This window comes from Podarcis liolepis, assembly GCF_965112155.1.
Source record: "Podarcis liolepis genome assembly, chromosome: 11".
In the NCBI taxonomy this organism is placed as follows: Eukaryota; Metazoa; Chordata; class Lepidosauria; order Squamata; family Lacertidae; genus Podarcis; species Podarcis liolepis.
In genome coordinates, this window is record NC_139565.1 from 55,216,736 (window position 1) to 55,241,681 (window position 24,946).

Sequence of the window (24,946 nt, forward strand, 5' to 3'; positions counted from 1 at the left end):
TAGGACAGTATTTAATACAGTGGTACCTCGGGTTAAGAACTTAATTTGTTCTGGAGGTCCGTTCTTAACCTGAAACTGTTCTTAACCTGAGGTACCACTTTCGCTAATAGGGCCTCCCACTGCCGCCATGCTGCCGCCGCACAATTTCTGTTCTCATCCTGAAGCAAAGTTCCTAACCTGAGGTACTATTTCTGGGTTAGCGGTGTCTGTAACCTGAAGCATCGGTAACCCGAGGTACCACTGTAGTGTCTTCTTGATTCATTTCATACATCTGGAAGAGCTTCTGTGACATTGTTGACAGGAGCTGGGGCCCTTTCCTTATTCTCAAGGGCTTCCTTGCTCTAGGCTTATTGCAAACACATTAATTTCAAGTATTTGCTCATAATCGAAAAATTCAGCTGTCAAATACATATTCATTGGTTTTCATTAATCCTCTTACTATTTTTCTTTGCAGAGACATAACATACAGCATTTCTCTAGAAGCTGTGACGACTTTTGTTGTTTTCCTCTCCTGCCAACTGTTCCACAAGGAAATTCTGCGGGAAAGCATCATTCATAAATACCTCATGCGTGGTCGATGGTATGTTCAAACCACAATGCTGCTTTCTATATAGATTGTTTTCATTATTGGAGTTCACTGAGTTCTTGTAGCTGCCGCTTCAATATTATAAATGCTTTCATTTAGTTGGGATGCCAGAATATCTCTCAAACTCCTAGTGAACTGAATCTTAACAACTCGGAGAGATGAGAAAATATTCAGCTCATCTAAATAGAAGTGTGTCAAGGCAGTAAAAATAGAACGCTGACTCTAAATGTGAAATAGTTTGCATGTGGGTGTGTCTACATACAATCCCACTTTATTATACATATGCAGAATCCTGTGGAATAGAAAGTTCAGCCATTCTATATTTTATTTTTTAAAAAATACAGAACTTTTTTCAGAGTACAAAGTGCTTCATAAATTTTTACTGCATCTCTTTGCATCTGAGGCACCATTTCTCAAACTCTGTGACTGTGGGTGGGGTAGGGTGGTGGGCAGTTAGCTGAGAAATCCTTCAGCGGTTAGGGGCTTGGGTGTTGAGGATTATCAGAGGCAAGTACAGAACCCATTGATCCTGTCCCTCTTGTGGAAGATGAGCTGCTTCACTGAAAAACTAATCTCACCACACCCTGGGATACATGACATCTTTTCCAAATAAATAAATAGACCAGCCTCTGGTTTTTTTTAGTAGGATTTTGATCAACTGTGCACAGAATGCAATGTCATGACTCCCTTTCTGAATTTTATTTTAATAATAAACTGGTTATTTTTTTTAATAAATGTAAAGCCTTGGGGTGATAGTCAAGGAGACCTTTATGCTCTCCCAAATTATCTAGGATTTTTTCAGATTTTCTTTACAGCTATAACTTATTTATTCATATTTCTGGATCCCACTGTAGATTGGGGTTCTGCAGGGGTGGAGCGTGTTTAGAAGGTAGGGTCGAAGTCAAAAAGCGTTTGAGAAACTGCTTACAGGAAAGTTGGGTTGTGAGACAGTGAGCTTTATGGATAAAGTGAGTATTTGAATCTAGACATAGATAATCTCCCATGTGCATGTGCAACCATGTGTTTCTTGCACAATATTAGCAGCAATGCTTTTCCAAAGACATTTAGTGGCTTGCCTTCATTTATGTTGAACATGCCCTTTTTTTGCCACTAAAACACAGAGAAGAGAGTAATATATAGTCTCTCATAGTCACAACACCATATGCCAGAAAAATATTCTTGTGTGGTCAATATGTCAAGGAAGCATATAATCTGATGGTTATTTCCTTTCTGTGAATAAATACATCCTGCATAAGTCAAGGGATGGGGAGTTGGAAGTTTGATGCTTAAATCAAGATGATGATAATGTCAAATGTAAACCATACTTAACTAATCTGTTGTCTGAGACTGCATTCACCTAAAGGACTTTACAGAATCCTAGCAGACAGTATCTCGTTTCCATCTCTGAATGAAGTTATCTCTGCTATTTCCCCCCAATTTAAACAGTTGAGACATGTGCAAGTTCAGTTGATTATTGATATTATTGACCAATATGTGCAACGGAGTGGAAGGCAACTGCAGGGTTTTCACTTCCTTTATGGAGTGGTGATAAATCCAGTTAGAATAATCTTTAAATGTGCCTGGGCAACCTGAACTACTACATATTTTGCAAAAAGTAAATGTAAGCACTCTTGCCAGGATTAAGAAAGCAACTTCAGGCAAACAGATCCAGAGAACTGCACACCTTTTGAAATTTTCGGCATTTTTCTGTTGTTCAGCAAATCCCTTCCCCATCGTACCACACCATAAATTGTTTCAAAAACAGTCTGCCATGTGGCATGGAAGACTGCTGTTTGAAAAGAGGAAGCCTTAACCTGCCTTTGCTTACTTGTGTGACTCTCTAGGTTGTTCATATTTTCACATCTTTGAAAGTATTGTGGGGTTGTGTGTCCTTCAAAGTAGAGGCTTTAAAAATGTCTAGTTATATGGTTATTTTGATTGCAATGCTCTCACATGTATCTCCTGCTGACCCACTGCCAGTTAGGGGAAGAAATCTGTTTTAAACCTGGCATTTTATGTAATTGCATAGTAGTGTCATCCATCCCAATGAGAAGGATGGTAGGAGAAAGAAATCTGAATTTTATTGTAGTGCCATCCCAAATCATTCTAAATTTCTGGCTCTGTTTTGCATTTTCAGTCTCCCGTATACCAGCAGACTTGTGAAAACATTGCTATATAACTTCATCAGACAAGAGAGAAGTCCTCCCCCAGGGACACATGTCTTTCAGCCAGAGTCAGACGGAGGAGGACTGCTTTATGGAATTGCATCAGGAGTAGCAAGTGAGTCTTTATGTACTGGTGCTACCTATGTATTTGTCCATTTCTCTTTTGAGGGTTTGATTCTACTGTATCTGTGGTTTTGCCTGCTTTTCTGCAGGAATGTTGTTTTTATGGGGGTAGTAGGAAAAACAGAAGTGGACCAGGACTTAAGCTGTGCAGAGTGCAAGGGATTGTGCTGTAGGTTTTACCAAGACAGGGGGGAAAGCCTTTCAGTAATTAGATGGCATAGAAATCTGGAGTCTCTGTGTGTTGCTGCCTTCAGTGCTTCCACTTTAGTTTACATACACATTCTTCTAAAATATGCTCTTTTGAGACTGGTATGACCTTTATAAGAACTGGACGGTAAAGGTAGTACCCTTCATTACTATCTGTTTCCACACACTATGTTACCTAAGTAATTTCTACTCGATCTGTCTCTAGGCCATTGAAGTTAAGCCTCATGGGCATAGTTACAAGTGTGTCTGATTATATGTCCACCTAAAACTCTGAGCCTCTTGGGCTTGCCGATCAGAAGGTCAGCGGTTTGAATCCCCGCGACAGAGTGAGCTCCCGTTTCTCAGTCCCAGCTCCTGCCAACCTAGCAGTTCGAAAGCACGTCAAAGTGCAAGTAGATACAGTGGTGCCCCGCAAGACGAATGCCTCACAAGACAAAAAACTCGCTAGACGAAAGGTTTTTTCGTTCGCGATTTGCCTCGCAAGACGAATTCCCCTATGGGCTTGCTTCGCAAGACGAAAACGTCTTGCGACTTTGTTAAACCGTTTAAACCGTGCTTCGCAAGACGAAAAATTCGCTAGACGGCAAAAATTGCGGAACGAATTAATTTCGTCTTGCGGGGCACCACTGTACATAGGTACTGCTCCGGCAGGAAGGTAAACGGCGTTTCCGTGCACTGCTCTGGTTCGCCAGAAGCGGCTTGGTCATGCTGGCCACATAACCCAGAAGTTGTACGCTGGCTCCCATGGCCAGTAAAGCAAGATGAGCTCCGCAACCCCAGAGTCATCCGCAACTGGACCTAATGGTCAGGGGTCCCTTTACCTTTAACACTCTGATTGTTCCATCCCGCTGGATCATGGACCCATACCTGGAGATGCAAAGTGAGACTAAAACCCTCAATTTTGGTTATGTGAAGTGTCCTAACTACTTTTGTACCACATCTCTGTACTAGGATTTTTCCCCAAATCATTCTGAAGACATTAAATGCAAACAGTTGTGAGCACAGGGAGTTATTTTCATTGCCATGGCAGTTACATGTCTCAGTACTGAGTACCGGCTTAGTTTCTTTGCCATATAATTGCACACTACCCAGCCTTCTTTTTCTCAGTTTTGAAGTGAATAGATTTGCCTTCTCTTCTCTTCTGATAGGAATCACTTTTTGGTACGCCCTGCCTCTTTGGGTATCTGTTTTCAGCATGAATCAATTCTGTGTCTGTAAGGAATGCTGACAAGTTCTAACCACAGTACTGTGTGTGGTAGGAAGGCTTTCATGTGCATTTTATTTCCTCTCCCCCCACTCCCCTGTCTGTAACTCTTCTGCAACAAAAACAATTAAAGCAGATTGTCTGCACTTCCTCCCTGCTAAAGACCCCACGGTGAGCAAAATGTTAATCTTAAACATATAGCAGTTTTCATTATTGTCTTGTCTCAAGCCAGTAGAGAACAACAAAGACTTGGTGAAGTGTCTTGGATGTACTATGATGCAAACATGATACATCTGCATGAACTAGAATTAAACTATTATTGCATATAAGGCAGATAATGGAAACCCTGTAGCTTTGGCAGCAGAAGTTTTGTTGAAGAGGGCTGTGGCTTATGGGTGGGTGCTTAGAGCATATAGATTTTTTTCTTTTGTTAGGAATTGTATTATTATTCAATAATTTTTTTAAAAACCCCACCTGCTTGCTAGAACCAGAACTAAGGCTTTCACCTGTTGGCTCAAATCTCACAAATCTGATTGGAAGTTAAGGCTGTTGCCTTAACAGATGTCCCCCTTGATCAGCAATGATGTAAAGGTAAAGGTACCCCTGACCATTAGGTCCAGTCGTGGCTGACTCTGGGGTTGTGCGCTCATCTCACTCTATAGGCCGAGGGAGCCGGCGTTTGTCTGCAGACAGCTTCCGTGTCATGTGGCCAGCATGAGAAAGCCGCTTCTGGCGAACCAGAGCAGCGCATGGAAATGCCATTATTTTCCCGCCGGAGTGGTACCTATTTATCTACTTGCACTTTGACGTGCTTTCGAACTGCTAGGTTGGCAGGAGCAGGGACCGAGCAACGGGAGCTCACCCTGTTGCGGGGATTCGAACCGCCGACTTTCTGATCAGCAAGTTCTAGGCTCTGTGGTTTAACCCACAGCACCACCTGCGTCCCCTCAGCAATGATGTAGAGTGTCACAAATTGTGTGTGCTTTCATCTTACCCCCATGCAACCATACCTTGCCTTTCTTTCTGGCCCAAATCCAGATGGGGGAGACGGGGTGCCTTGGGCCAGCCAGTATGTCCCACTCTAAAAGATGCATTTTTATCAGCTATAGAATTTGGGGACTTATAATACCAGGACCTTCCCCCCCCCCCTTCCGCTTAACTAGGCATAGGCAAAATCGGCCTTCCAGATGTTTTGGGACTTCAACTCCCATCATCCCTAGCTAACAGGATCAGTGGTCAGGGATGATGGGAATCCGAGTTTGCCTATGCCTGCACTTAACTAAGCCCCTTAAAATAATGTTTGCTTTGCTTATATTTCACTTTCCTCTAAGGATCTCAAGTTGCTATATGTGGTTATTTCTCACTCTGTTATCCCCACAGCAACCCCTGAGACAGGTTAGAATGGAGTTTGTGTGACCGGCACAAGGTTACCCACTCATTCATTGTCAAATACTCTGGCAACTACACCGCGCTGACTCTCACTGTCCTAATCTGTTCATTCACAACTGGCCCTCTTTCTTACCAAGCTGGTTCTTACACATTTCCAGTGATATTTGGAGTGATCCTTGCCTACAGGCTCCCATTCTATAGGTGCAAGTGCCCCTGGGGTTTGGATTCCAATATGACTATCATCTCTACAAAGATCACCATGTGCTAATATGTGGAACAGACACTTTGTGCTGGATTGGGGAAGCAGGGCAGAATGTACAATCAGTTTCATAACCTTGGGAAATGCTGTGACAGCAACTATATATGCATGTTATTTCTCTCCCCATACCCATTCCCTCCTAATGATGAGGACTGTCAGCCTTTGCAAAGAAGTGGGTAATCTAGTAATTCAGAGTCTTCTATTTTTATATGTTGAATCTGTGCTGGAGCTACCTTGCCAAGCACATTAAAAGTGGGCTCATTTTTACTTGCTCGGAAAGTTTTCAGTCAAGCCCATGACAGTGCACCTGATTCTCCTCTTGGAGGCAGTAAAAGAGCATTTCTTTGTTGTTTGGAGTAAGTGTACAGTAGACAGCTGATAGGAAAGAGCCAGCCTCCCACAACCCCTCTGGGCTCTGTTGAATTTACAAACATGTATCGACTTGCCATGCTAATGCTGTTCTTTCAGACATTGAATAGTAGTTGTTTTCTCTCAAATCACTGATAAATTGCTTAAATTGTTCCAGACGGGCTTTTTAGAGATTCCTGACAATACAGGAATTTCTTCCCTCCTACTTTAGATAGTGGATTATTTCTCTGGCAAGTGTATCAAAGTGTTTAAGGCATTTCTGCCACATAAAGAAAGGTGAGATTTGGTGTATAGGTAGTCAAGTGCAGCTTGATTATTGGAAAAACAGAAAGACGATGCACTTTTTGCTTATGCTGCTCAAAATTTGCAACGTTAACTCCAGCTAGTGCTGTGGCATAGAGCAATCCAATGCATGTATGGGATTGAGAATGTGGATTTGCTTTGTCAGCCTGGAATGTAACTTTGAAAATAGAACAAGCCACACAAAAGGGATTCCCCTTTCACACATCTGAACCATGGTTTATTTTTTACGTTTACTGTATTATTCCCCGGAAAGCTCAGAGGAGCTTATGTCAGGTTCCCAGTAGTACCCCTTCCAAGCACCAGTCAGATCCGCACACACTCAACTTCAACGATGCTACAGCATTGGGCACTCCCAGGTCATTCACTACGTGAGTCCTTGCATTTATTCTCCCAGTCAAGAACATATCTGAGTCTGCTAAATTGCAAACTCTGTTTGCTAGTAAAGGGTAAAGGTAAAGGTACCCCTGACCATTAGGTTCAGTCATGACCGACTCTGGGGTTGCGGCGCTCATCTCGCTTTATTGGCCAAGGGAGCCGGCATATAGCCTCTGGATCATGTGGCCAGCAGGACTAAGCCGCTTCTGGCGAACCAGAGCAGCACACGGAAACGCCGTTTACCTTCCCGCCGGAGCAGTACCTATTTATCTACTTGCACTTGGATGTGCTTTCGAACTGCTAGGTTGGCAGGAGCAGCGACTGAGCAACGGGAGCTCACCCTGTCGCGGGGATTCGAACCGCCGACCTTCTGATCAGCAAGTCCTAGGCTCTGTGGTTTAACCCACAGCGCCGCCCGCGTCCTGTATTTGCTATTTGATAGTATCTCTATTTAAAAATCCCTGAGCAGGTAGGTTCCTACATGACAGGGTTGAGGAACCTCCTGCAAGCGAGCATTATTAGGCCTGGCATGGGTCCCAGTTTGCTCTGCAAAGGTGTCTTCCGCAAGCCATCTCCACCTGCTCAATGCCTGGCATCAAATGTCATCGCAGGTGTGGAGCAAGTTAGAGGTATAGCTTCCAGTGAACAATTGGGAACCTTAAAGTCTGCCCCTAGTTATTCCTTGGCAAGCAAGACTTGCTGTCAGTGCTGATCAGCGACAGAATGCCTGCTGGGCATAACTGTGCCATAGAGTTCTGAGTGGGGAACTCATAGCGCAGCTGACCCCTTTCCCCAAGCAGGGCTTGCTGTAAGCGCAAATATTCTTTTACATCACTGGCTTGGTGATGGAAAGCATCTTCCTCTGGTGGTGCAGCTTGAGCTGAGCCCACAAAGAAAAAATATTGCTTTGCGTCATCTGATGTCATTGTGATGCCAGGTAGTTGACAGGTGCGGGTGGTCCTGTTACAGTGCCATTAAATCATTGCAGCCATCAGGAGGGAGCATGGGATATAATTTAATTCATTAAATAATAACCTATGGATCCTTGCCTTAATGGCATGCTCTCTGAAATGATAAGATAACAGTTAGCACTGAGTCAAAGTGGAGGTTGTGTTTTCATGGGGGAAAAACCTTCCCCTATGAAGCATGTTCCTCCCCTTGTTACAGCGGGTATTAGGAGCTAAGCAAATTGGGGCAGACATCTTCTGCTGTTTAGAGTGCAGAGGGGGTAATAGTCCTCACTCTGATTTGGCTTGGAGATGTTTTCATTGTGCCAGAGTTCCTCTGCTATGGGGACTTTATAACCCTGGCAGTATATGATATCTGATAGGATAATGTAGTCTGCAGGAAGTGCCATCATCAAAGTAGCATTTGAGAAGAGCGGTGAACAGAAGTGGGAAAAGCAATTTTTTAAGGATCTTCCGGGCATTCCAAACTTTTTCAGCTGTAAAATATTTGCCCACAACTTTTGCTCTGCCCCAATGAAAACACTGTGCGCTTGTGTTTCCCTTCTGAGAGAAATGGGCTTCTGATGTTGAGGTAGCAACCAAGCAACATGAGTAAGCTGCTTCCTTGTGGTCTCAAAGCTGACATACCACATGGAAGAATTTTGGAATTCTTAACCTCAGAATGCTTTGGGCAACGTTTGGTTGGAAACCCGGCCAGCAAGTGCCATGAATAAATAAATGTTTACTTTCTGATAATTTAGAAATCATATGTTTAGGTATTGCATTAATATACAGTTTTCACTGTATCCTGCAGATCTAACTCCCAAATATTGCACCCTCTAGCTTAGAGTGTGGTGTAACACTCAAAAGCCTCTGATTCTGTGAGTCTGCCCAAACATACGCAATGTCTCCATGCCAGTTTGCATATCTCTGGAAGCCCCCACTATGGATATGCAGTTGGGCTGATTCAAGGATGCTTGGAAGCACTGTGCTTGCTGCATGGAGGGCTGTAGCAGGAAAGGGCTTTTCGGCAGCTTCCATGTGGGCATGGTAATTTTAATTGCCCCCCCCCCTCCCAATTCTCTAGGCATGGCAACAGATGTCAATATTAAGGAATCTGTTCTGACAGAAGTTGGGCAACAGCCATGGCAAGTAAGGATATTTGTCTTAATTTGCCTTTTTGGATCTGAAGGTTGAGGGAAGTTTTCTTTTACTTGTCCCATTTGTTTTTTTAGACATAAAGGCTGGGTTAAGGATGTAGGAAAGTTTCCGACTTTGACATTTATTTCTTTTAATTTAGGCCAAGCTGTTAACGGGATTATAACAAACAACATTATTTTTTCAGTGAACATTTTAAAAGAACCAACTCTAATGAAATATGTTCTGCCAAGCTTGAGTTTCCAACACAAGTATGAGATTTTTTTTTTTTACGTAACCTCTGATAAATGGCTGTTTTTCCTTTTGAACAAGCCATCAAAAACATTTTCCTTCTTTCTGTGAAAGTTTGCCCAGCCAAATTATAACAAGACTAAAATAGTGTTTCTGTGCTTAGCAAAATAACAGTGTGTGGATAAAACTAACTACTTAGCTGTCACGGATTAAATTTAATTGCCTCCTTCCAGTTGGGTGGTTATAGATGAGTTGATTTGGGGCTTTGTGCTGCTACATTTGGGCAAGAGTAGGGTGACTTGTGGCACATGAATCTATTGGCTTCTTGAGTGTCTTGTTCAGGGTGACTGATTTGGAGGAAGAGCAATGCCGTTATTGGGGAAAAGTGGGATTAAGGTGAAGAAGCACTGATTAATAATGCTTGTCACTGTTTTACATAAGGCCACTGCTGGTCTAAACCTTTTTGCCAGCTTTGCAAACCATATCCTCTTCCCCTTTTACGCAAGATCTTGGGCAGAGCCGAAACAGAGCCGCCTCCTCTCAGGAACCCATTTCACTGTGAGAGAATGACTTCTCTTGCAGCTCATACTTGGGACAGTCTTGCATATGTCATGCACCTGGTTTGTATTAAGAAGGACTAGTGATAGGAATTGTGTGCTGCAGAGATGGAGAAGCCCATGCCCAAGGGCCAGGCCTCTCTATTTGACCCTCTGAACTCTCACCAGACCACATCCTGCCACCCACCCCTGGCCATGGCATCCTTGAGTGTTTTTACTTGGGTGGAATGTGTCCTTGGGCAGTATATGGCATTTATTGGCCTAAGGTCTTTGACACTGTAAATCATACTGCCCTGTGGACTGTCCTGAAAATCAGCTGCCCAGATAAATTTGTGAAGATCCTTAGGCTCCTCCATGATAATACGACAGCAACAATTGCAGATAACAGTGGCTCTCAAAGTGAACCATTATCAGTGGGATCAGGTGTTAAACAGGGATGTGTTATCACCCCAACCCTATTTATTATTTTCATTGCTGTGATCCTACACATTGTCGAAGGAAATGCCCCACCAGGGTAGAAATCATATATTGAACAGATGGAAAGCTCTTTAACTTGAGTAGGCTGAAAGCAAAGAGTAAGGTTACCATAACTTCCGTCACAGAGCTTCAGTATGCTGATGACAACATAGTGTGTGGCCTCTCAGAGGATGACCTTCAAACCATCCTAAATATCTTTGCAGAAGCTTACAAAAAGCTTGGCCTATCACTCAACATCCAAAAAACCAAAGTGCTGCACCAACAAGCACAAAACAACCCCTTTGCAGTGCCACAAATCCAACTCCATGGTGTAACATTGGAAAGTGTCGATCACGTCTCCTACCTGGGCAGTTATCTTTCCACAAGGGCCGACATTGATGCCGAAATCCAACATCACCTGAACTCTGTGAGTGCAGCTTCCTCCTGACTGAAGTGCAGAGTGTTTGAGGACCGGGACATTCAGAGGGAAACCAAAATGCTTGTTTACAAAGCTATTGTACTACCAACCTTACTGTATGCTTGTGAAACATGGACCACTTATAAACGCCATCTCCACCTCCTCGAAAGATTCTCTCAGCATTGTCTCCGAAAATTTTTGCACATCACTTGGAAAGACAGGCAAACTAATGCCAGTGTACTGGTAGAAGCAAAGATCACGAGTGTCAAAGCGATGAGTCTTCAACATCAACTTCATTGGACTGGCGATGTTGTTCGGATGCCTGATTATCATCTTCCAAAGCAACTACACTATTACAAGCGTAAAAATGGAAAGTGTAATGCTGGTGGTCAACAAAAGAGGTTTAAAGACTCTCAAGGCAAATCTAAAAAAATAGTATAAACACAGACAATTGGGAAACACTGGCCTCCGAGCACTCCAATTGGAGAACAGCCTTTTCCAAAGGTGTTGTGGACTTTGAAGACGCTCAAACTCAGGACGAAAGGGAGAAACATGCTAAGAGGAAGGCATGCTTGGCAAACCCTCACCATGATCAACTCCTGCACGGAAACCTATGTCCCCACTGTGGAAGGACTTGTGAATCCAGAATTGACCTACACAGTCATTTACGGACTCACGGTTAGGACCGTGTTCCTGGATGGCAATCTTACTCAGCTACAAGTGATTGCCAAAGAGAGAAGGAGGAGGCTGGAAGGCCAGAGAGGAGTATGTGTAAACTTCACCTACTGTACTAAGCTAAATTACATTCATTGGTCTGCACATTTTTGCATCAGGCCCCATTCACTACTGGTTTGTGCCAAGACCATCAGCAATTTTGAAGTGGTCCATTTGGGGGAAAGTTTGGGAACCACGGTATTGGAGCTTTTTCCAGAAGAAGTGTAATATGACCTTTGAATCTTTTCCAGGTTTGAGGGGTTGCTCGACAATGTTCCCTCCAGTGGGCTTTATTTTCCATTGGTGGGTCTGGTGGGTTTTTGTGTTGGTGGTCAGGCAAGTGTAGTCATCATTTCAGTTTCCTACAAAGCCCATGGGGATAGCGTCACTCTGGGGCATTGTGGGAAATTTAAGTGGCAGCTAGATTAGCCGCTTGACACTTCTCAGCATGCTGACTTCGATTTTGTTTTAGCAAAGCTGGGACATAGGCCTGAGTGGTGGGCCATCCTAGGTGGTAGCCTTGGCAGCTGCCCAAGGTGCTGATATTGGCCTTGGCTAGGTGTTTTTCATGCAGAGAGGTAGGTAGGCATAGGAGTGTGTGTGCAAAAGAGAAGTGTTCTGCTTCAAAATATTGCTGCATCAGTGAAGATGGCACCATTTTTTAAAAAATGCCCTGTGCTACTTCAGCTTTAGAGAAGCTGCTGTCTTGAGGTTTTGCTCACCTAAATATTTTCTGTTATAAAAGAGAATTCTTTGTTTAAAATAGCCTTTTCTTTATTCTAACCCGCCCCCCTGCTTACCTCTGTTGCATTCTGAAGTTCTTTTTGCAGTGATTTCAGTAAAGTACTGAGTATTTTAAGCATTATTGAAAATCTGTTTGAAGGTTTGACTCTTGGTGTCTGCAGAGGGCTGCTGTTGCAATGGCATCCTGTGATGTTTTCAAGCTTCTGAGCTCTGATGCTTGGCACTGCTCTGTGGCTACATCTTTTCAATCGGGAGAGGGCAGCCTGGTCTTGCTTGTGTTGACTTTGGAATCACAGTTACTTAGCAAATTCCTCATCTGACTCATGGACAACTCTGTATAAGGCAGATGAACCAATGTAACATCTGGTGGGAATCGTTTCCCCAGTGCAGTGCCATAGCAAGGAACTTTGTACCTTTGCAGCCATGCTTTCTACTAAGATGTAATTAAACTTCTGAAATAATCTTTAAGCTCTGGCCTCCGGCTCATTTGGTCAGGAGCACAAAGATGTCTTTGGAAACTGCCTCTGAAGATGGTTCAGAAACATCATCTGGTGCAGAATTTGGCAGCTAGGTTGCTCACTGGGGGAAGATGGTTTGAGCATATTAGACTGGCCTGACTGCACTGGGTGGCAGTTAGTTTCTGGGCCCAATTCAAAGTGCTGGTTTTGACTTATAAAGCCTTACACAGCCGAGGACTGCAATACCTCAAGGACTGCCTCCCCCCATATGAATCAACCCAGACCCTGCAATCATCATCATATGAAGTAACAGAGTTAGGGTAACAGAATAATAACATAGCATTGCCTCTGTTAATGTAGATTATCCATCTGGCTGGGGGTGGGGGGGAGCTGACTAGGATGGTCCCTAGATGATCTTACCATTGCTATGGTTGTATGCAACACTAATGGGTATTTATCGAGGAGAAAACTGATCACAGTTGGTGTGAGAGCATATGCTACTTCTAATGCTATTTTTATTATTTATTAAATTTATTAGCTGCCCTTCACTATCGAGTCTCACTGCAGCTTGCAGCAATTTAAGATTAAATATTAAACTGTTTCAAACAACTTAAAGGAATATGGTGGGTCCTGAAAACATATCTCTGTGGTTAAAGACCAGTATATAGTGGTGTATTTTTGGTGTGCAACAGAAACTATATTGAAGGTGCCAGATGTACCTTTAAAGGGGGGGTTTTGTACAACCTATCACCTGCCACAGAGAATGCCCTATCCCAGGCCATCACTGCACCCAACTACTGAGGGCGCTGGAACTACAAAGAAGGCCCCCTCTGTTGATCTTAACACTCAAGAGGTTCTGTAGGGAAGAGGTGGTCTTTCAGATATTAGGGACCTACATCATTAAGTTCTTTTATTTGAACCATCTAGTCAAGAAACGTCATTGGAGCTTCTTGGAGAATATATTTCCTTTTGTATTTTTATCTTTGGCGCTTTAATAGCAACCAAGCACATCTGTTTCTGGTTTCAGAACTTTTCCAGCTACTCCCCAGTATGATGACACATCACCTATTCACAAACAAACAAAAGTTAGTAAAAGTTCCTGTGTCATTGCACAATAATACAGATAATATTGTAGTTAACGAAGCTGGACTTCACTATATTGGCCAGCTCCATTGAAGGCCAGCTACATTCCTATTAGATTAGTTGAGGGACCAGGAAACTCTCTGGGTGTTGCTGCAATGGGAATTTAAACTTGTGAACCAGAGTGAGATGGCAACATAACCTTTCTTTATGCTGCAAAAGAGGCCTTAGGGAAACTGATAAATTTCTTGGAAAAGTCAATGGATGAGCACTTCCCCTTATTGGCTCTCCCCTGTGGCTGAGTGTCTGAGAAGGTTGAGCAAGAGTCTCCCCAGATTACCCTTTAACATTATCACATTTGGTACCCTCCATTGATTTTTTGGCAATGAACAAACCATAAACTATGCAAGCTGTCGAGATACAGCACTGATATTTGTTTCAGCATTATGGGTTAAAATTTGAGGAAGGGAAAATCTGATGGTTGAAGCATTTCATATTTATTGCTTTTATTAAAATTATTATAGATTAATTTACAGAAAACTGAACAATACTTCCATTTCCTAAGTCTGGGATAAATTGTGTTCGCTGAGCCCGTATTTTATACAGCCTGTATATGATGTTTGTTTGTTAATGTGTGGTGTGCTATGCCTAATAAAGGATTTTGAATTGAATTGAATTGAACTTCCATTTCCAAAAATAAAATTCTGGAATTATTGTAAATGCTTAGTAGTGAGTTTATTTCTGCCTTCTGGTTTTTGTAAATAATCTATTGTGTAGAATTCAAAATATGCAACAGGTAGATATAGGGAATTTATCCTAAGTGGGCAACTTAAAATTTAAATGGAATCCTCAGGGTTCGTTACTGAACCCACTGCTGTTCATTTTTTAAGCTTGGACATTTTTCCTCTCTTCCATCCCATTTGTTTATTGCAGGGGTTTCCAACCCTTTCTTGATAGAGGAATCCCTATAACATGTTGTGATATCCTGCAGAATCTCAACCACCTACCTGCCCCCCAACACAAAATAAAAATAATTGCATACACGTACATGCATCCTGATAGAGACTCTTAAGTCTGCAAACCAATACACATGTGATCTGGAGGTGAGTCCTATTGCAAACAGTAGGACTTATGTTTGAGTAAGCATGCTTAGCATTATACTGTTTCCTATATTTCTGGCACCTTTGTTCATGGTATTTTATATATTACTTTTCAGGTTGACCTTACAAATGGTGTTCAAAATATTATCACATCAATAAGCATATTTTGAAAATACAATAAAATGGAAATACAACTGTTTGTGTAAAGCAGCAGTAACGATGACAATAAAAGCAGTTCATGAAAAAAAGATGCATCTGTTGAATTTAGCATGGGCAAACATGAATGTACTTAGTCCAGAATCTTAAAGACAATCATAATGACATCAGCTGAACAGTTCTTGAGAACAAGTTCTAAAGAGAGGACACATTTGCCAAAAAGACCATCTCCGTGCTGGCTTATTCGTTTGATGGCTGGGATAAATCAAACTATGTGAATGGCTGATGCTTTGCATCAACACTGACTATCAATTCAGCAATAGCCCCTCAAGCAATGGTTTTTTGTGCGTGGTGGAGGAGGTGGACCAGTGCAGGTATATTTAGTCCACCATAAAGTTCTTGATGGACAGTTCCCCATGCTTTCCCCCCATTCCACTGGCTTCACCAAATAGTCTTCTCTCTGTATTAGCTGCTGAATGCAAACAGATTTTGTGGTTGACAAAGAGGAGTAGATAAACCAGTCCCTGAGGGCTTAGAAAGCTGGGAACCCTGAGAAGTAACGGCCTCTGTTGATATTACAGATAAACCAGTGTATCTCAGTGTTGCCTCATGTTCAAGTCAGTGACCTACTCTTCTTCACACTTACCTAGAAGGGTTGTGATTTTCACTTCTCCCATCGACCCCCCTCGCACCCTCCTTGCACCGACCCCCCTCGCTCTCCAGGCTTCAGCGAAAGCCTGCATTCACCCCATAGGACGCAAACACATTTCCCCTTCATTTTTGGAGGGGGAAAAGTGCGTCCTATAGGGCGAAAAATACGGTACCTGGAATGCAGTTTTCTGCCTTTTGGGTGAAAAGGTTAATTCCAAGTAAAGCATTCATCAAGATAGACACAGAGTAGTTTTTAAATATGCTTGTTAGCTGGGAACTAGGTTAAAATAAAAGGCTAAATATGCTTCTCTTGACGCTGAAAAGGTCAGGCTTGAGTCGGAATTGACATTGAGAGCCTGTTGTATAGACAGCTTGTCTTGCAACAAATGGGTTGAGTAAAGCAGTAACAGTTCAGCTAAACAGATTTTTTCCTCCATTTTGTTATTCTCTCCCCCTCCCTCAAAATGGGTGTGGGTGCGTGATTTATGTAGAACTTAGCACCACCGAGCATGCTGATGACTGACTTTGAAAAACATTTCTTCTTCTCAAGGTTATTGGTTTTAAAAAAAAAAAAAGAATTCTCAGAAGAGGCTTTTATTATGAGGCAACCAACTTAAAGAAATGCAGTTGGGTCAAATGTCATCCTAATAACAAAGATACCATTAAATATTGGGAGGATATGGGTGTTTAAATTTATGGAGCCTGAAATTATGTGTTAAAAGTGACTGGGCAAACAACCCATTTCGGCAAATGTGATTACAGGGGCAAAAGCGACCGGCTGAGCTGAGGAGAGAAAACACGGAGCAGAGTTGGCTGGTTAGCAAATATGTCCAGTCAGTCAGGAAGCAGTCATGCCAAGGCTCAGAAGCTGGAGCCTTGGTCTAGCCTTGCTGGTGCCAGCGATGTACAGGGGTCGGTCACAAGACCTTGCTAGCTTAACTCACCCTGTCAGCTCTCTGCTCTGACTTGGGAAGCTGCTTGGTGGAGGATGATAAATTCAGGTAGCTTGGCAGTGATATTGGTTAATCCATTATTTTGCATGCTGTTAACTAAAAATGACAATTTTACAATTGTCACATGCACATAAGGAATGAAGGTTGAGGATTATAATTTTTTGCTATGAAGTACTGTACATGAAAATATTTCTGGTGAAAGGTATGCTGTTTTATTCACTGGGGAAACCAAGTGGTGTGTTGCTTTTGTTTTTTAAAAAGTGACTGAATTACAAAAAATACATAAAGATTATATATAAGAGTGAAAGGGAAGTTGGGTGCATGAGCACAGGGAACCAGATTTCAACATGGTTTGGGAGTTTTCCACCTTGTCTAGAATTTCATCATTTCTGCAGGTGGGAACATCCCACAATAGTTAAGGTGTCCTCTCCAGACAGGGTCTGTTTCTGGGAGGACAGCAGACTGAAGAGCATGACTCAAACTTTTAAGACAGTTGTTGTTTAGTCGTTTAGTCGTGTCCGACTCTTCATGACCCCATGGACCAGAGCACGCCAGGCACTCCTGTCTTCCACTGCCTCCTGCAGTTTGGTCAAACTCATGCTGGTAGCTTCGAGAACACTGTCCAACCATCTCGTCCTCTGTCGTCCCCTTCTCCTTGTGCCCTCCATCTTTCCCAACATCAGGGTCTTTTCCAGGGAGTCTTCTCTTCTCATGAGGTGGCCAAAGTATTGGAGCCTCAGCTTCACGATCTGTCCTTCCAGTGAGCACTCAGGGCTGATTTCCTTCCGAATGGATAGGTTTGGTCTTCTTGCAGTCCATGGGACTCTCAAGAGTCTCCTCCAGCACCATAATTCAAAAGCATCAATTCTTCGGCGATCAGCCTTCTTTATGGTCCAGCTCTCACTTCCATACTACTGGGAAAACCATAGCTTTAAGACAGTAAGTCTACTCAAAACATTTGACACACAGGACTCAGCTCATGCCCACAGTATGGTGGCTAATACGTCAGAAACAGCAAAGGGTAAAATATCAACGGTGGCCACAACACCAATAGAAGAGGTATTGCAGTTAAAACAAATCTGCAAAGACTTAGTGGAAGAATGGCGTTTAGGGTTTCTGTCGCTTGAAGCCTTAACTTCATAGATCAAGTAAATAAGGGTATGTGGCTTTGGAAGCTCTGGATCTAGGAATTTGTCATAGTGAAAAGCTGCAGTGGTTAATCCAGTCTCAGTGGAATCTGCAGTAAAGCAAGATTATCTGAGAAACCATGGTCAGCTGACTGTGAGATTCTAGAATTGGTGGGAGGCAATGGCATAGTGAGTTCTCTGCTAGAATGGTGGTCTGCACTTTTCCCAGACCTAGTGGTAGATCAAGCTCAGCCAGAATGGGCATGTCACAGTGTTGGCCCTAAACCTAAGACAACTGCATTCCCCAAGATGACATAATCTCATTTTAAAAGTACAGGACAAATTAATGAAAGTTCTGAGAGATAAGGAGGATGTGGCACACAATGGGAAACCTGTAATGTTTTTGCAGAACCTAATTTAGGATACTTTTCTTAGATGGAAGGCAGAGAAATTTGAACAGTCCAAAGTACGTAATTACGTTTCAGATAGTAGTGGTAGATGGCATGGCACATACAGCTGTGAGACACATTGTAAAAATCAGGACCATATATTTAAAAATTCTGCAAATTTTACTTAGTATATTGTTGTAATTCTAAATTAATATTATTAATAATTAAATATGCATACGGCCCTTCATCTGAAGATCCCAGGGCGGTTCACAACAGAAAAATATAAAATGAGAATACAAAATATATAACAGAACGAAAACAAAACCCCCCCAGAAAGTATTTATTCCATCCCAATTAAGAAGACTATTAGTATGCAAGTGTTCACATTACCCAAAACTCTTCCCCCAACCTTACATTCTTTGAAAAAAACAGACCTAGTTCTTAAAAGTGCTAAAGGGGGGGGGCACCCTCCATTCCTGCTTCATTGCAGCATTCTTCTGTGTAACCCAAGATCTTAACCCTAATTATGGCTGCAATCCCGTGCACACTTTTCTGAGACAAAGCCTTGTTTTAATAGCCAACAATTCCACTTCTTATATAGGCATAGAATTGGTCTTAAAGTCTAAGAGTGTCCTAACTTCGTATTTTTCGCTCTATAAGACGCACCACACCACAAGACGCACCTAGTTTTTGGAGGAGGAAAACAAGAAAAAAAATATTCTGAATCTCAGAAGCCAGAACAACAAGAGGGATCGCTGCGCAGCGAAAGCAGCGACCCCTCTTGCTGTTCTGGCTTCTGGGATAGCTGCACAGCCTGCATTCGCTCCATAAGATGCACACACATTTCCCCTTACTTTTTAGGAGGGAAAAAGTGAGTCTTATAGAGCAAAAAATACGGTAGTTCAGAAACACTGAAATCATCTATAATCTTAGAATGGTACCTGAGGGGATGCTGGGCATCATTGCTATGGCTCTTCAATGTCCCTCCCCTTCCACCAAAATTTGTTTGGGCCCCCTTGCCATTACTATACTAGTCTTGGATTTAGCATGGTAGAACCAAAATGTTCTGTGTTATTTCGTTGCATTTATGTCAACCTTAAATAACCTTTATATTTGTATCTGCTGTGCCTGAAAACTTGTCCTGTTTTAATACGTCAAAGCTAAGCCAATCTACGGTAGTTTTGAATACTTGGGTGCTTTATTTTGTTTTGCCAGACTTTATGTCGCCTAGAAACGATCCTTGCATAATTAGTTTTCAGTAGTCTTTTCTTCTGTGTAGCATACTAGTGTTGGATAATTATCTTAGTCAAATGCCATTCACTGTGTTAAGCTTGCATTCTAAATTACACACAGCCTGTAAAATATTGGTGAGAAATTCGTGCATTTTCTTATATAGTGTGTGATATCGCTGTCAGTCTTCAGAGTCTATTATCTAATTGTCCACTGGAGCAACATGTTTTCTTATGCCTAAATATTTAAGAATAATGATTCACATTCCACCAAGCATTGAAATTACAAGCTACTTTTTAATTGGCCTATCCAGTGCCCTGTTAGTTTCCATGCTTACCAAGCCCAGATGTCTGAGCTCTAGGGACTTTGGAATTTAACTGACAAATTGGCTTAATTCAAGGAGAGTTTGTGTGCCTATGAAGTGTGTTTTTTAGTCTCTGTGATTTGGCAAAACTAGTCAGTGGAAAGATAAGAAACCAAAGGGGTCGTTGGAGTATTTATATAGTGAGGTGGTATTATATTCCCCTCTTTTTGTTGATTGGTTCTCATCCAGCTTATATAAGAGTACAAAATTAAATTAGTGTGTGCGCGTGCGTGCGTGTGTGCATGCATGCATGCATGTATCATCAATGTGCATGGCACTTACTGAGTACAAGAGGAGAAAGGGTTCTGCCCTAAGGACCCAACATGGGAAACAGGAAGAAAAGGGAAGAGGAGGCAGGTGTAAGCAGAAAAGTCAATGGGTGGGTATTCAGCTAAGTTTTACTCAGGTAAAGGTAAAGGGACCCCTGACCATTAGGTCCAGTCGTGGCCAACTCTGGGATTGCGGCGCACATCTCACTTTATTGGCCGAGGGAGCCGGTGTACAGCTTCCAGGTCATGTGGCCAGCATGACTAAGCTGCTTCTGGCGAACCAGAGCAGTGCTCGGAAACGCCATTTACCTTCCCGCCGGAGCGGTACCTATTTATTTACTTGCTTTCGAACTGCTAGGTTGGCAGGAGCAGAAGCCGAGCAACGGGAGCTCATCCCGTCACGGGGATTCGAACTGCCGACCTTCTGATCAGCAAGTCCTAGGCTCTGTGGTTTAACCCACAGTGCCACCCACGTCCCTTATTTTACTCAAGTAGACCTGTTGAAATCAGTGAACTTCGCTTACTTATGTTCATTAATTAGCCATGTTCATTAATTTCAGTGAGTCAAAATTAGTTGAATACTACCCAGTACAAGGTTGCTTCCATTGTATGCGCTCAGACTTAGTTATTGACTTAGTTACATGAAGGAGTTGAGCCAAAGGCTTCACTGGAAAGGTTAGTTTTGCATGTATTCTGCAGCTTAGTAAAGAAAAAGGCTTTCACAATAGTGCCATACTTATTTATTGCACTGATACAGATAAAAACAACCTTCCTTCTTTGGCTTTGTAAATTATTATTTTTTGTGCACAGCAGATGCAGGATAATTTAATTTTGTTGCACCTACTTTTGTCTTTGTGTTGGGTAGCCACATTGGCATAAATTCATAGTTGGGCAGTTTTATGCTGGCACAGCTTCCCAATTTGGGGCACAAGCTCATCACAGTGTCTAGCTGAATCTAGGGAGTGGCATCGCAGCATAGTACCATCAGATTGCATGTGGATATAAATTGCGTGACTCCTTTTAAATTGCATACTGAAGATGGTTAATTTCTGAATTTTGAGATTATTTCTATATGTTCTGCATTGGTGATCAAGAAGTTCTAACCTATTGGAGTGAGCTGCAGATAGGACTGCATATCAAGTCTAGACCTCTAAAATGTCTTAATTTGAATCAGAGTTCAATATACAGTTCATACAGGCTAGCTGCAAAACCTAAATCAGATATCCTTGTCTTCCATTTAGCTGGCCTATGGACAGTGTTCACATTGGGAGGCGTGGGCAGCAAGCGTGCTCCTCAGCAGGAAGAGTCTTCACCTCTAGCTAATCAAAGTCTTCTGTTGCTACTTGTGCTAGCAAATCTGACTGATGCACCAGATACACCAAACCCTTACAGACAAGCTATTATGTCCTTCAAGAACACACAAGGTATGTACCTTTTTAAAAACCTATCCATCTGTCAAGAATCAAAGAGAGAGTTGAACTTGGGAACCTTGCAGTAGAATCTTAGTTTGGTTATGGGCTTGTTGGCATTAAGAGGACCCAAAGTAGGTCATTACAGCTGCACTATCACTCTAGAAATAAATGTTGTTGGTTTTTTTAGAATTAGGGTCCTCAAATGCATGTCTGGGCTAAAGGTGGGTCCATTGTCTGAAAAGTTTGAATACTGTTGAACTAACCCTTGAAGACTCACCTCACTATGGGGAAATCACCAAATCAGTAAGATGAATCCCTTTCAAACTGTTTGTTTTCCCCTCCCTCCAGATAGCACTGCTCTTCCTTCACCAAATCCTCACACTTTCCAGATTAATTTTAACAGTTTATACACCACTTTGTGTGAGCAGCAAAACTCTGATCAAGCAACCCTTCTTTTGTACATCCTTCTGCATCAGAACAGCAATGTTCGAACATATATGTTGGCTCGAACAGATATGGAAAATCTGGTAAGTAATTTACTTATTCCACTGCTTTGCCGATCTAATACAGTGGTACCTCTGGTTGAGAATGGGATCCGTTCCAGAGGCCCATTCGTAACATGAAAAGAATGCAACCTGCAGCGGCGTGTCCGCGCACGTGCGGGTTGTGATTCACCACTTCTGCGCATGCACGTGACATCATTTTGCGCTTCTGTGCATGCGCGAGCGGCGAAACCCGGAAGTAACCCTTTCCGGTACTTCTGGGTCGCCACGGGATGCAACCTGAAAGAACGTAACATGAAGCAGACGTAACGTGAGGTATGACTGCATTCAGCAGAGGATTTTGCTTGTGAAAAGTTTGTTCGTATACACCATCACAGATATTCCCACTCTTGGGGGAGGAAAGTGTATTTAAATTGTATGCAGAATGCATTTACTTGGCTATGGATCAACCAAGCCCTGGTATCCACTTTACCCTACTTCAGTGATTAAAACACCATAGCATCCCTCAATCTTCAAAAACCCATGTGTTTGCTCGTTCCTGCAGTTTAGCCATTCATTGCTGTGAAAGAGATTGAAATAATTTGCTGGATGGGGAGAACCCTGCAGGATGTTTTTTTCTTAAATGGAAGCAGCAAAACTGTCTTAAACCCAGGTTGGATACTATTAATGATAAAATATCACACACAGTCCACTTTACCTGCCAGAATGATGGAATTAGATGTATATTATTATTAGCTCTGTCAGCTCTAGAAATTTAGAATGTGATGATCCATCATAAAAGCATTGCCAAGAGTCTTGTTTATTAGGAATTGAATTTTATGTTTCCTCATAGGAGTTTATTTAACTCTCCCCCCCCCCCACCCCGACTGCTTTAAAAACACATACAAACGAAAGGGAGTTAAGAATTTTTTGTCAGTTGTGTGTGTTTTCATCTTCTTTTTCTGAAGCTATTAAATTACTAACAAAATGGTTATGTAAAATCAGAGGGATCTAAAACTGTATGTATATGTTTGTTTTGGGAACTTTTGAATACTAAACTTCTCCATCCCTATTTTTCTCTCTTCAAGGTTTTGCCAATTCTTGAGATCCTTTATCATGTCGAAGAAAGGAACTCTCACCATGTTTACATGGCTCTGATAATTTTGTTAATCCTTACTGAAGATGATGGCTTCAATCGATCCATTCATGAAGTGGTAAGTTTATGAGCTATAAGAAATCAATTTAAAATATAAATGTGCTTCTGTATAATGATGAATTTGGGTTTTTTGTTGCCAAGTTCACTCTGATGGTGGTTGTCATGTCAGCATAGCTGATTTTTATGCATTCAATTTGTTCCTAAGCATTTGAGATTCTTTAGTTTTTTCCCATAGGTCTTAAGCCTTTTATACTGAGGCTAATCAAGAAACTCTTATTGCCCCTTGAGTCAGGTCCATTTTGGATGACAAATTTGAGAAATATAATATAACTGATTTACTTTACACAATATATAGAGTCTAAAAGGAAGAGGTTGTGTCCAGTGAGTTTTTGGCTAAGCCTGCATTTTAACTCCAATTATGATACAGTTCATGAATGTATTTCAAAATATTAGGTTGGGTTCAGACTGTTATTTCCATTTTGGCCCTACTGAAATTACTGTGAAAAGTTTGTCATGACTATCTTAAGCTTTTTTTATTTCAGAGGGACCTTAGGTTGGATCCATCCAACTATTTATAAGCCAGTTCTTTAAACCAAATGATGGAGGCGCTCTGACCTGATCATTGAGTTTTGTTTGTCTGTTCACACTCTTCCACCCCACACTCTCCAGTTTATATGCTTATTTTGAATATTGGAGCAAACGTATCCATAATGAGAAAAATTAAAAAATTGGCAGTCTGTAGATGAAATAAAGCATAATAGCTAGGATTCGTGGAAGTACTTCAGTTCCTAGAAGAAACTTGTGGTAGACCAAAGGAACATTCCCCTCCCCCCCCTTTAAACAGCTTAATTCTCCCCACTCCCAATTATATTGCAAACTGTTTTTGAAATATCCCTCAGTTTTGAAAGTCTTCTCGTTCAGCATGGGGTGGGGATATACTTTTCTAAACCTAATTTTTAAAAAAATATAAATTAAAAAATATAAATAAAATTATAAATATATGCAACAGAAATCTTTTGTAGTCATCTTAAGAGGGCCTCTAAAAAACTATGCTAATTTATTTTAGCAACTTTGAAATGCACAACTTTTGTCCTGTGGTTAAATATTGAGAAAATAAAAATAATAAAGACATTTTGCATCATAATGGGCCTCCCATCCTGTCCGTTGCACGTCTTCCTTTTATAGCCGCATTGCCTTTGCCAATCTCTGTATGTATTTTCCTTTTGTGGTATTACACCCACAATTATTTATTGATATTTAAGATTAATTTTAGTAAGTGCCATTTTATAAATTGCTGATTATATAGACACTTTCCTGGGTTCCCCCAAAGAAGCCGCAAAAGCTTTCCTGTCTGGTTAAAAGATTTTTGTTTGAAAAGAAAATGTGGTTTTGGCTTCCTTGGAAAGAAGATCAAAAATAAGAGATCTTTCTGCCATTGGCTTCAGACAAGCAGCTACCTATGCCTGTATTGAGTCCAGTTTTATTAATAATGAAAACCGCAACTGTTAAGTAAACCTAATATGACATCCGGAAGGGCAACCAAGACGTCAGTGAGTTTGTCTTTGTGTACTTCTGATCCTGAATGCACATCTCTGTATATATTGGCAGCCAGTGCAGTTCTTTCAAAATTAGTGTTATATGCTGATAGTAGCAGCTGCTGATAGGAACTGAGCTGCTATATTCTGGACTAGCTGCAACTTTCGAGTCACCTTCAAGGGCATAGAGCAGGGGTCAGCAACCTTTTTCAGCCGTGGGTCTGTCCACCGTCCCTCAGTCCATCTGGTGGGCCAGACTATATTTTTTTTAAATGAATAAATTCCTATGCCCCACAAATAACCCAGAGATGCATTTTAAATAAAAGCACACATTCTACTCATGTACAAGCACCAGCCAGGCCCCACAAATAACCCAGAG

The 24,946-nt window shown here is 41.8% G+C and overlaps 1 protein-coding gene across 9 annotated transcripts in view; it reads left to right on the top strand.

The window, feature by feature from the left end:
* The window catches only part of DYM (dymeclin), a 161,324-nt gene that overhangs the window by 44,638 nt on the left and 91,740 nt on the right, over positions 1-24,946 (top strand). For all 9 annotated transcript variants that reach the window (XM_083465904.1, XM_083465906.1, XM_083465900.1 and 6 more), the window contains 5 exons: positions 455-580; positions 2,724-2,866; positions 21,224-21,406; positions 21,743-21,921; positions 22,965-23,090. In XM_083465904.1, the coding sequence (XP_083322030.1) occupies positions 455-580; positions 2,724-2,866; positions 21,224-21,406; positions 21,743-21,921; positions 22,965-23,090 (757 nt within the window). The remainder of the gene's footprint in view (positions 1-454; positions 581-2,723; positions 2,867-21,223; positions 21,407-21,742; positions 21,922-22,964; positions 23,091-24,946) is intronic.